This window comes from Cupressus sempervirens, chromosome 10, assembly GCF_028749045.1.
Source record: "Cupressus sempervirens isolate cs-2001-9-10 chromosome 10, ASM2874904v1, whole genome shotgun sequence".
Lineage (NCBI taxonomy): Eukaryota > Viridiplantae > Streptophyta > Pinopsida > Cupressales > Cupressaceae > Cupressus > Cupressus sempervirens.
Genome location: NC_143127.1, coordinates 379108158 through 379122087, shown reverse-complemented (window position 1 = coordinate 379122087; position 13930 = coordinate 379108158). Strand labels below are relative to the sequence as shown.

The following is a 13930-nucleotide window of genomic DNA, read 5'->3' as shown; positions in this document are numbered from 1 at the left end:
GAAAAAAGAGCAATCACACAAGGAGTACATGGATAATCCAGGACAGGTAGAAAATCACAATGAAAAATGTTGCTAGATCTATTATCCTTATCTAGCCTCACAAAAAGCAATGTATACACTTTTTAAGGGCACCAACCCTAGGAAATAATTGAATTCCTTTCTTGAGAGCACCGACTTCAACTGAGGCATCAATGTCTCATATTGAGCATCAATTCATCATCCTTGAGGCACCAACCTACTAGATATTGCAAAAATCTTTGCTCTTTCAAACCTCTTGAACTTGCAGATGCTATTTAAAACATGTCTCTCAACTTTATAAGTGATAGATGTTAGACATTATAGACAAATAGACTCATTTCTAGACTCTTGCCTCCAAAGCCTGGTGCTGGTATGCTCAGGCTACTTCCTCGTTAAGCTCCATCAGGATTGATATTGACTACCTTCCTCCCTTTTAGTTCTTAGTGGACACTCCCACTCACTTCCTCCCTTCACAGCAAGAGTTTAACGAATAAATCATACTTGATATTTACAGATAGTACATCAACACGACCTGGTGCAACCCTAGTGGGGGATTACGCCTGAGGATGGCCTTTTTTGCTGTGCACTTTTTGGATATTTGAGACAGGATTATTGTTTGCCTTGGTTACTTGTCTTGGCGCCGGTGCCATGCCCTATGCATCTCCTTGTGGTCCTTCAGAGTTGGCTGCCACTGGCTTCAGGGCCAAACTAATTACCATATTGATAGAGAGGACTGGGTCTATTGGCTGTGGACCTTGGTTGAGGTTGACAAAGACCCACTTCATTTTCCATTGCCCTACTTACTACAAGATCAGAGAGAGATTCTATTGCTTTTTCATAGTGTGCAGATCCCTGACTACTTTTTTTGGCTATACAAATGAAAGGTCCCTGTCACTCTCTCTGAGAAACTTTGCAGCTCCATGACCACACCTCGCAGCTCTTATTCCCCAAGAGATAGGCCTCCGATCAGCTTATCACCGTCTTTTACTCACCCTCATCTCCGACACTGGGGATGAAGCAGTCGTCTAGTGCCTCCACCACTGGTTACTCCAGATTTGTTAGACCCCGCAGCATTTATACTCGTTGGCGACACTCCTCTAGTAGTTCTTAGTGACGGTTCGGGGTTCCTACTCGCTAGCCCGTACCTTAGGTGCTGGATTTCTTTCAGACGAAGAAGGATCCATAGTTCTTGCCTTGGGGCTGTTTTCCTTTGTTTCTTCAACTTCTCGCTTGCTCTTTTCTAGATACCATTTGGTGTCTTGTGGTCAATTGCTTCTTTGGTTGTATGCTTTCAGTCCCTTAGACCCTTTTGGTGGTCTCTTTTTGGACATTAATAAATTTATCTTATCTCATAATTTACAGCCTCACTGATATTCTCAGAACTTACAAACTCATTGACATTTTCAGAATTTACAACCTTGATGATATTCTCTGAATTTTGAATGCCAATGGACTAAATATTCTAAGCATCTAACTTCACATCTTCAACAACTTACTTTGTATTTGTCTTTGACAGTTCTTATCATCACCCACACACACTTCTTTCGACTTTATTGAATGTAAGCACTTTAAATAGTGTTTATCTTTTTTCCCATTGGGTGGCAGTTTCAAGACAGTTGATAGATGTGTGAAACAGTTTGCAACTACAACTACATAGTAGTTGGTTGGCAGTTTTAAACTTCTATACAGGTGGCAATTGGATGGAACCCAGCCAATGCTTCATTTACTTCCAACACACCCTATTCATAAATAGTCACCCTATTCATAAAAAGTCTGATCTGAACATGATATTGTCTTCACACACAGTTTGCAGCATAAATAAATCAAACATTCTGCAGAAGCTAATATATTTGCATACTCTGTTACAACAATCTTTATAGACTGTTCCATCATCTTATGAGACAAATACTATCTGAACATATATTTCATCAACCCAATCCATCTTCAAAGTCATCCGATTTGCATATAAATGTATTTGTTCTTCAATTTTGCATCAGATTTTCTATTTCTGCATTTGACATCAATGACAAATGTTATAGCAGATATCAGTGAAATCTCCCTTGGGTGAGAGTGGCATTTTCAAGTGCTATGGTTCAGATAAGTATTGAAAGCCATTGATGCTAAAAGATACAGGGTATTTATATATAATACATGTGTAAGATGTTGATCTGATTATATTATATGGATGTGTTATTCAATTTTCTGTTTTAAATAATTTATTGGAAGTCTTACTAAATTTTCACATGGATTTTACATTGATTATTCATGTCTAGATATTGTAAGTTATTTTAATTATAATATTTAATCCATTATATCTGTTGCTAATACTTAAATTGCATTGGGAGAGAAGTAACATTACACTTTAAGCAGCGTGATATTTCTGCTTTTTATGCATTACTGTAACTGGTCTTCCATCATTAGGCGAACTGTTATACTTGGTTCTCTATAATTTCAATTATTTAACTTCTAAAAAGAAAATTAAAAAAACCTGTCAGGAGGTAATTATTGATGCTTCTTAGACTCAACAATAATTTGTTTATATTTGACTAATAACTTATAGATATTTGATGTCACAGGTACGATTATGAGGTTGGTGATATGTAATATTTGGACTCCAATTTATTTCGGAAATATTGGGAGCGATCTATCTTTTTTGGATGATAAGACTTGTTTTTTTCTGTGAAGATTTTCACTTTTTTAAAATCTCAATTGATATTGTCTACTTTTGATTTTATTGATGTAATTTTGTTTTGGAAATATACTAAAACTAGCAATTGTCTAGTGACAGGAAGATGTCTTAAACAACAACTTCAATGTACTACGCATGTTTGCAAGATTGTATGGACCATCAAAAGCCCCTAATATGCTGGTAATTAAGTATAACTGAGCTTGTGATATTGCTATCAGGATTTAACTGTGTGATTTAAAAGTTTTTCTTTGCAATGGTCATTTTCAATGTTTTGAATCATTGTAGGATTGTGAAATAATTTACTGAAAATCATGTGTCAAATTGATTGTTGACCTCTGAATTTCTTTTTTTCTTACATGCCTTGTAAGTATAAGTATGGACCACTAAAGCCCCTAATATGCTCGTTACTAAGCATAACTGATCTTTTTTTTATATTTATCCTTTGCAAAGTTTATTTTCAAAGTTTTGATTCATTGTGGCTTGTGAAATAGTTTGCCGAAAATCATGTCTCACTTTGATGGTTGACCTAAAAACTTCTTTTAACTTGAAAACTTTGTTAATAATCAAGAAGTTGTGCAATAATATTTGTTGATGATGGTATGCCCTCTTTCAATATTAATGGTTTTTACACTGGTTGAGAGTGTCAATAAATATTAAAATCATTTTAATATATGCAACTGTTAAAGCGTTTTAATAACACAAATGATACTATTATTTCTTAAACAACAGGGGGACAAGGGAATTGCCTTTGGGCTTAAGGAGGAACTTTCTGCTCACTCTGCTGTGAATGATCCTCCTCACGACCTCTATCATGATGAATCAATGCATATGGATGCTCAATTAGTGGAGGAGAGGTAGAAATGACACGGATGAGGAGAATGGTGATAAGATACCTCATCTATATGGAAAGGGCTGCATGAGGCTAGGAGGGATGGTATATTTTCTCTTGAGCAGGGTAGGGGTCTCTTGGGCACCTCATCAAAGCACCCTATCTTATTACTTCTATGTTTGAGGCATCTTAATAGCTGATTCAAGCAATCCATTAATCTGATATCTGGTTATTTATAACTCAAGAATGTCAAATAATGAATTATGAATATACTGTTTCCTAGCTCACGAGATCTCAATCAAAGCAAAAGGTAACCTTAAAACTCTACTTTCTTTTATATAGAAACTATAATTGAGGGAAAAATTTGGGCTTTCATAATTTGAGGGCATTACAAGTGATATCAAAGCCTACTTTGTGCCAACTTGAGGGACATTATGATGAATTGATTACTCCAAAAGATGAATCTTGTCCTGGCCATGTAAACTATGTCTACATATATTCATGTTTATGTTTTGTGTCCAGATATATTCATGTGTACATGCCAAGTAAACTATGTCTACATGTATTCATGTTTATATTTTGCGTCCAGATATGTTCATATGTCTACTGCATGTATGCTCTATGTTTGCATATAGCCATGTGTATGGTTCATGCTTTAATGTGTATGCTGCATGTTTGGTATATAATTGATCCGTCTCTCTAAGAAAACATCCTAGTTAACGATTGTTTGAGGATAAGCAATCTTGGGTGAAGTGGACTGTCACTTCCCTTTCTTGATGTAGGATCAAATAATAAACAATAGTAATTAAATAAAAATAAATAAATAAATAAAATTTTGTCATGTCCCCTTCTTGATGTAGGATCAAATAATAAATAATAGTAATTAAATAAAAATAAATAAATAAATAAAATTTAGTTAAGTAACACAAACGGTTAAAATGCCTGAATGGAAAAGTTGTGTCCCCCTCAAATTAGAGGCATAAAAGTGAGAGAAGAGAACTTCATTTGAGGGGGAAAGGGAAGGAGGGAGAAAGAGTTTTGGACGAATAAGAATTTTGGAAGGATTAAAAGTAAAGCAAAGGGAATAAAATAAGGAAGTGTGCAAGGTTATGATTATGAAGGGTTGTGACTCTTTGAAAGAGGGACAATTGTGAAGGGTCATAACTCTTGCCAAAAGGCAGACATGATGAAAAGGTGTGCCCTCTCCCTCAGAGGGTAAGATATTAAGGGGGAGAATAAAATGGAATGAGGGAAAAGGGAGTAGAAGAGATCTAGAGCAAATTCAAAGCATAAGTATTCTAAGGGATCTGAAATAAGAATTAGGAAGGGAAGAAGAAAATATGATACGTAGAGAAGAAGAAGATATGCTACGTAGAGAAGAAGAAGATATGCAGATCTTAAATGGGATATGTGCATATTTGAAAAGTAGTAAAGTCATACATGAGTAGCAAGAGATAGGAAGTGGAAGGGACAACTATTGTTGTCAAGCAGATGTATCTTTTCATAACCAAAGGGTGTGACCTTTCCATAAGGGCATTAACAAATGAAAGGGTGTGGCTCCCTACACTCAAAGATACACACACACACACTCCATGGAGTTTCTAGGATGGGGACGTGTTTGTAGTGTGGGTATGGGTTGAAGCCAAAATTTAGGAGACGTGACCTCAAGAGACACCGATTAGAAACATATGGCTTTTTTTATATAGAGAGACAAAACTCAGATATGCATAAAATAACATTGATAAACCATTCATCATAGACATTAAAAAGTAAGAAGCTTAATACATTGATACAATCACAATGTACATGTAACATAACAAATTGAAATTAATAAAAATACTAATTACTCTCATAATCATAATTCATTGTAATATATATGGCGTACATGTAGCCAAAATGCCCGAAGGCTCCAAGTGTCATGCATGAAATCAAATGACATAAATGATAAACAATAGTGATGCGTAATAACTAATAAGGTCTCATGAAATCAAAATGCATAATGTATCTGCACATGTCAAATAATAAATTGCATTGCCAAATTTATGGCAGGTTATCCTTTACAATTCTAAATCTAAGTCTAAATCTAAATCAACATCATCATCCTTTGAGTCAGTAGTAGCTATAGGTAGAGGCTCCTCATCCAATGGAAGCCCAACCAATCTTGTAGGTGTGTCATCCTCCTTAATCTGCATAGCATCCTCGAGATTAATATCCTAACATAATGCCGAAGTCTGACGATGTTGAGGAGTCTATCGGTCACATAGGCACATGACACTGTGAACAACAACTAACTTCTTCTATCTTTTAGAGGAAAGGTTGTTCCTCTTAACTGATTAGATGAAGCTATATGTGGACCAATTCCTCTCTAAAGCTGAAGAACTTGCAACTTGTGAACGAAAACAAAACTCTTAGCTCAAGTGCATCTCTACTATGCCTTGTCCACCATATAATAGGGTCTCTTTGAGCTAATGTAGCTCTATCTGTCTTGGCCTCAGGCCTACCAAATATTCGACCATGAAAATTGGCGAAGTCAAGCCACTTCTCCCAAAGAATACTAGCATCTCTGTCATTAAACATTTTTGTAAGGGCCTTGAAGATGCCCTCCTTCACCTATTTGAAGAAATAAAAAATATATTAAATTAGTAAAATTACGAAATGTCAACTAAATCAATAATAAATCATGATTATGTTGGCAATTTGGTTTAGGGGATACTATGAGGTTGTCATTTATTGCAACATATGTATTATATTTAGTGAGTAAACTTTGGAGTTATGTTTTGGAGGAGGTAATTCAGAAAATTTATTAAGTGTAACAAAGGCTACTTGTCAACAGATACACCTTTTTGATTGGCAAGCTTCATAGAGAACAAATTGGCACATGTGCAGCTAACAAGAGGTAGGACGGACATGGAAGATCATATGCCCAAGTGTGCATGTCATAATGAGTTGTACAAACAGAGTAATTAAAGTTTTACCAGTTATAGTCATGTATAGGAAAAATAGAACAGAGGCAAGGAATTGGTAAATTGTGTTAAGGAATTATTTGGGTTTACCAAAATAATTACTTAACTATTATGGGACATCATAGATGTTAACCCTAACTTAGCATGAAGTGATTTTGTTTTTTGGGACACGTGAAGACTCAAAGGCCAAAAAGACAAAACAAATGGGTTTAAAGGAAAAGTTTTGGATGCGAAGTTATGTGATGACTATGTCATTATATTGTAATAATTATATGATGCGAACTTTGTGTTAGAGAAGAGAAAAGGTAGTATATGCGAAGTTATGTAAAGAGATCCATCAAGGACAAATCAAATATTGAAGATATTAGCATTGTCAAGAGGTTTTTGTATCTATACCTTTTGTATACGAAATATATCATTGTATATGCATGTTTCAGCAGTGGGCTCATCTTGCTACGTTTTGTAATTAAAATTCCAACTCCTAACAAGGTTGAGGCTTCTAACAAGGCCTAGTCCTCTAACAAGGACATATGCACTATAAAGATGCAATAGACTCCTAATAGGGTCAATATCTTTCACAAGATACTTTTGATTAGTTGATCATTTTGTGGGTACCATCCCACCGGGTTTTCCCTTGGCCAGGGTTTCCCTAATTAACAAATAATGTTTTTATGAGTTTCATTGTGTTGTTATTATGTTTACTTTTCAATTTGATTACATATGCATGTTTAAAGATTGTTAAAGATATCCATAGTTGGGCAAAAGTTTGTGAAATACTTATTCACCCACCCTCGAATATTTCCTATTTCTAACAATTGATACCAGAGCACTGTTACTTAAAGAAGACCTAACAGTTTGAGTAAGATCTCTTTGGATATGGATCAGTTAGAGAAGAACCTGAACGAAGCTCTTGAGGAACTTGATGTAATCATAGAAGAAAGAGTCAAGATGAAGATCAAACTTAGAGATGCACAAGATTACATTCAGAAGTTAAGAGAAGATTGAATCAATCAAATCCAAGAAGAAAGACTCACATGATTATATCAAAGATAGTGATGTAGTTTCTAAGCTAAAGAAGCAGAATAAGATTCTAAAGCATGAACTTGAGATCACAAATCTTAGGATGAGTTTGATGGTGTTGATGTTTGGTAGCTTCAGTCGAATAAACCTATGACTATACATAATTATATATGAGATATAAGTTTATCATATGATATATATATATATATATATATATATATATATAACTATGATTATATTTATTATTATATTGTCAAATTAACGAATAGACATGTCCTATGAAGGGACATGCCTCTTTTTAGCCTTTTCTCATTATAAATAAGAGGTCGCTGCCATTTAGAAAGCACATACTGAATATAATGGCAATGCTTTGTACATTTGCTGCAACCTTCAAAAACTTAACATGGTATCAGAGCCAAACTACTAATGTAAGGAAATAAAGAATAGTAGCGATTAAAAGTAAAAGAGGATACATGCGTGCATACTAAAAGGAGTATTTAATATGATTCCCACAGTGAATCCTGTGCAGTCTACAGATAAGAAATGATAGAATAGAACGATTACACATCACCCATGTAACTTGACTTCCACGTCAGCGACTACAGTTTGAGAGAAGACTCAACAAGGAAGGGGACTTGTATTGATTCCCATCGAATGCACCACAAGGTGTATAGAGAAGGTAAGAATTGAAAGAACTAACTTTAGAGACGGATCTCATAATGAAATACCTCCACACTGATGTGAGCATAAGCACCACCTATAGACCAATAATGGAGATCAAGTGCCACCAATAATAGAACTGCCACATAACAATATAGGCTGCAAATTAGTTGGTTGATTTGTTCTTTGTATTTTTTTCTAAACAGATGTCTACATTATTAACAAAAGAATGAATCTGGAATACGATGAAATATTGTATAACTTGGGCTATCAAAGATTATTTTTTTGTGATAGTGGATGAATTTGATAGTGGCTACAAACATTAACTATGTTAAGGCTGTTGCAGACCATTTCTAGTATGGATGCAAGTTTGCATTTGAAGCTTGATGAATAACGTAAATGTATAATATGCTAGATTAAATTGAATTAGAAGATAAATTCCCATCAGAAACTGGTGTCTGTAATGAAGTAAAGCCACTACTATACGATACATTAAACAAGGTTCAAGTCATAGCCAAAGAATAGACTAGAGATAAATTCTCATAAATGATAATGAATGGCATTATATTATTTGCTAGGGACGCAATTGTAAGGATCAAAATAAAGACTAGAGATTATTTGCCCCTACGAATAAATAAAAAAGGATAAGAATCAAAGGTTTACGGGTGAATGCTCACCGAGCATTAAATTAGTGGACTGATCTATGGTTAGTCATAAATATCGTTGGAAAAACAACAATGAAGTCTGAGAATCAGCTACATAATAATAGCGATTGATGTAGCTATCATAGACATAAATAATGCAGTTAGATTATGAATTAAGAATGAACATTATATCCACCAAATGATACTATGGAAGAAGATATTGAACTTGGGTGATTAGAAGCCATGAATTACCAAGTGAAGGTTGAAGAATGATATTCCCAAGATATATGGTATTAGCAAAGCTTCATCAATTTGTCTATATAAAAGAGTTACATAAGGAACAAAGTGGAAGTAATGATCACATATTTGCTCGAATTGGGCATAGCAAGTTGGCAAGCACAAACCTTGATGCATGGTCAAGTGGATATTAGACCAGCTCGATAACCATGAAGGGAAGGGTGCAAACGTTAAAAAAGGAGCCATTTGTGTAGAAACAAAACTTCCTTATTAAGAGGTACATGAAAAATGATTGATATTAGATTCAGAGGGAGTTTGACGCCTTGTTAAAGGCAAGTTTGGATAACAAGCTCAGAAGACTGATGTTCAGAGAATGACACATCCGTCTGAAGGAGCAGATAGATATGTTTCAGTTGACCTTCGGTGATCTCGTTCATAGTGATTCCGAGGGAGTAAACGATGTTGAGACGGATTCTCCAATGATTAATAAATTGTAGCAGTCAAAAGGATTGTGATTCATGAATATACCTCGTGATATGTGATTTTAATGGGCCTACCCCTTGTGTACATCGTAAGGAAGTGACGACTTCCAAATGATGTCACTTGTATTTGGAGAAGTTATTGAAAGGTGACGATCTTACAATAACTTAACTTTTCTATTATGATGGATATCTTACGATGCCTATGCAAATCATGATAGATTATACTTTGTATGGTGGATGTTTATATGGTAAGCATTATGAGAATGCATGTGCACATACCTTATAAACATTTTTTGAGTGCATGGTGAATGTTACACATATTAATATTCTGGAAAGCTATTACACAGAGTGCTTGGTGAATATCAGACGTCTTGATGTTCTGGAAGGCCATTACTCAAAGAGCGCTTGGCGAATTTCATGCGATTTGATGTTCTAGAAGGTCATTACTCATAGTATTTGGTGAATATCTTGTATCTCAACATTTTAGAAGGCCATTACTCAAAAGAGTATTTGGTGAATATCATTGATAATCTGGGAGGCCAATACGCATGATATCAAACATATTATGAGTATTTGGTGAATACCATGTATTATGGGAGATCAATAGTGATGATATCAAACCTTATTGAGTATTTGGTGAATATCATATATTGATGTTCTAGGAGACCAATACTCTTGATATCAAAATGATGGATATCTTCTGATCGAAGATATCCTTAATCGTGCTAACTTGATATTACTTTGAGGGAATATGTGTGTTTATCCTCCCTAGCTAAGAGGGAGTGTTGATGTTCAGTTGAATAAACCTATGACTATATATAATATATGAAATATAATTACATATGAGATATAGGTTTATTAAATGATATATATATATATATATATATATATATATATGATTATATTTATTATTATATTAATTGTCAAATTAACGAATAGACTAGTTTAGTGAAGGGACATGTCTCTTCTTAGCCCTTTCTCATTATAAATAGGAGGTCACTGCCATTTGGAAAACACATACCAAATATAATGACAGTGCTTAGTACATTTGCAGTGATCCTCCAAAACTTAACAGATGGAAAATGGAAAGAAAAGTCAATCTGATTTAGGATCTGAGAATGCAGATTTGAAATCCAAACTTACCAAGGTGACATCTGACCTTCAATTTACAAAGTTACAATTTACAGAACTTGAGAAGTACAACACTATTGTGAAAGGAGAGCTTACATAAACAAAGCAACACCTTGAGAAATTGTATTCCAACGCTGAAAAGCTAGATTAGTAAATCAAGACACAAGGACCTAAAGGTGATATGATTGGTATTGGCTACTATGAAGGAGAATCATTGAAGAAATCTGAAGTTACTGAGGAATCAGACCTAGTAGTCCAACAACTTGAACAACAACAAGAAGATCCGAACAAGGAAGTTCCTAAACAATTTGAACAACCTAAAGAAGTGAAGAGACAATTTACTGGAAGATGGTTTGCATGCAATGAAATTGGTCACATGAAGGAATGTACATATAAGTCCACTAACCCTTTTTCTGGTTATTGTTATAATTGTTATGCTTATGGACATAAAACCAATGAATGTAGAAAACCTGGATTTAGTAATAATGTGTATCAAGGTACTAACCCTGTAGCTAGTAGACCTATTGGTGCAACTAATATCATAAGAAATGTAGTTATGTGTTATAAATGAAAAAACTTTGGACGTATTGCTAGAGATTGCAGATTACAGATCAGTCAATCAAGATCTAGATATGGAAACAATGTCATGGTTTGTTATAATTGCAACAACCTTGGGCATACAACAAGATTTTGCAGATTCAGTGGTTTTGGAAACAATATGAGAAATAACAGGAGTTCACAGAATGCAAGGACATCTTGGTTATAGAAGGAATGCAAGCAACAGTATGAGAAGGAATGATAACAACAATGAAAGACAAAAAGAAAATGTGAAAGAGCAAATGGGTAGAAAAGAAGACAAATGGTTATAGAAGGAATGCAAGCAACAGTATGAGAAGGAATGATAACAACAATGAAAGACAAAAAGAAAATGTGAAAGAGCAAATGGGTAGAAAAGAAGACAAATAACTCGTTTGAGAGTATGTTGAAGCCACTGATAGTAGTTGACAAACCCTTATCAATCTAAGCAATCAACTAATTAAAAGGTAAGGGAAAATGACATCAGAAAACTAATTAACCCTTGATAGGTTGATCTAAGAACTGCAAAGTTCAAAGTAGTTTGATATGGATAAGAGGAAGCTATAGTCAAGAGGGCATATCATTTGGAGCTCAAATGTGAGTGTGCAAAAGGAAAACAACTTTCTAGTTAAGGAAAAAAACTTTGAGTGATGCATACTTGCACAATTAATGTAGAAGTAATGGGCAAAGGATTTAATGACTAAAATTGAATCATTTACTCGCCATTCAGTGAATTGAAGAGCAAAAGAGCATTTGAGAGCGACTTGAAGTAGGTTTCTAAAAGATTTTGTCAGTTCACATGGAAAGCCCTAAATTGCATTCTTAGAGGTATTTTACTTTATGCTAAGTTAATTTGAGTTTTGAGAAGTGTTGTTGAAATTTTAAGCTGTTGAAATGGAAGAATCAATGTTGCATAATGTCATAGAGGTAACTAGACCTAATTTGAAGAAAAACCCTATTCCACCTATAGAGGATGACCCCAACGTAACATTTTCTCAAATACCTGACGAAGTTTTACATTTAGAGGATGTCAGAAGTTATACCCATTGCAAGTTTGAGACTGTAGGAGAAAACAACATTTCAGATTAATTTAAGAAGATATACAAACAAGATTTGTCTTACAAGGAAGGATTTGAATACCTAGGTCGAGTTGATGTAGTGAAATACATGTTTTATCATAACTTTGACAATGAGGACTGGACCAAAATCATTTTGAGCAAAGTTCATGATGAGAAATTTTTGATGGGTGACAAATTAGTAGGCATTTCAGCTGAATTGATTCATGAAATTATAGGTCTATCTAGCCAAGGATCAATACCATTAAATGAGAAAAATGTCAACAAGATAATTATAGAAAACACCAAATCAACCTACAATGGCAGAGGTATAGTAATTAGTCAGACAAAATAGGATGATGTGACATTTGTCAGGAAGATTATTGCCATTAAGCTATGTTCTAGTTCAAGGGAAGGTGAGTTGGCAGCCGGATTTGTACATGCAGCATATAAGTTACGTGTTGAAAAGACTCAAGTAAACTTATGTGAAATTCTGAGAATTCAACTGATAAACAATCTGGAAAGGATAAAGAAAACCAAGATTGCACAATTCAGATTTTATTGTTTGATAACATGTATGTTTTTCCATCTTTTGAAGAGATTTCGATTCATGCCTATACCTGATTGGAACAATGAGAAGTGCACAATGAAAAAGATTACAGATTTGTATAGAAGGAATCCTATGGACAAAATTGACAACAACACAACATTAATTGTGAAAACCTCTCACTCTGAGATGAAGCAAAGGTCAAGAATTCCGAAGTCTATGGTTGATAAGTACAAAGATGAAATATGTTTCATGGTAGATATTGATTTCACCAGCATAGAGGCAATCACTTCTAGAGAAATGTATGTTGACCCACTTGGATATGAGATTACAGAGGAAGCAATTGAAGGATATGTATAAAGGATCCGAAATACTGCTTTAGATCCTAACAGTTTAAGACTTGTTACTTGTGAAGAGAATATGAGGATGACTTATCAGATTAAGGTTTAAAAGACAGCAAGGAAGAAGGTTGATAGTGAGATGAAGAAGATTTTGAAAGAAAAAAAGATGACACACCAAGAGTTTACTGATGTGAAGAAAACTCTATCTGAGATGAAGCAGATTGGACAAAAAGATATTCTAGTTGCTCCACCATTGGCAGTTCAAGTAGGCCTTAGTACTGCACCATCAGTTACACCTGCACCACAATTTGAATCAGCACCATTAGTCACACTTGATTAGCCCATGGCAGAGGAATTTAACATAATTCATATTCAATCATCCACACCTGCTAGTACAAGGAGATCAACTAGATTGGTTGAAGTGAAACAAGAACAGGGAAATGCATCTAAAGCCAAAAGAGTTAAAGAGATGGCCGCTGGTCCAGGTAAAAGACAAAAAGTGATAACCACATATGAAGGAGAGAAAATAAGAGGACAAGTTCTTCCACTTGAAGTCCAACTGCAACATCAACCACAACAGCAAGAAGAAGAAGAGGATAGAAGCAAAAAGAAGATAAATTGGAAGCCTAGAATATTGAACCTGAATGATTCTATCTTAAAGGAAGGCAATCTTAAGAAAGTAATGCAATACTATGACAAATATCTAGTGAACGGGCAAAGAAACTTGGATGTAACCAT

The 13930-nt window shown here is 34.7% G+C and overlaps 1 protein-coding gene across 1 annotated transcript in view; it reads left to right on the top strand.

Annotated features, from left to right (window-relative positions):
- LOC149534254 (ATP synthase subunit B) overlaps positions 1 to 13930 on the top strand; it is a 207022-nt gene that overhangs the window by 148872 nt on the left and 44220 nt on the right. The window contains exons 11-12 of the mRNA XM_089803181.1: positions 2595 to 2607; positions 2807 to 2887. Of these exons, the coding sequence (XP_089659307.1) occupies positions 2595 to 2607; positions 2807 to 2887 (94 nt within the window). The remainder of the gene's footprint in view (positions 1 to 2594; positions 2608 to 2806; positions 2888 to 13930) is intronic.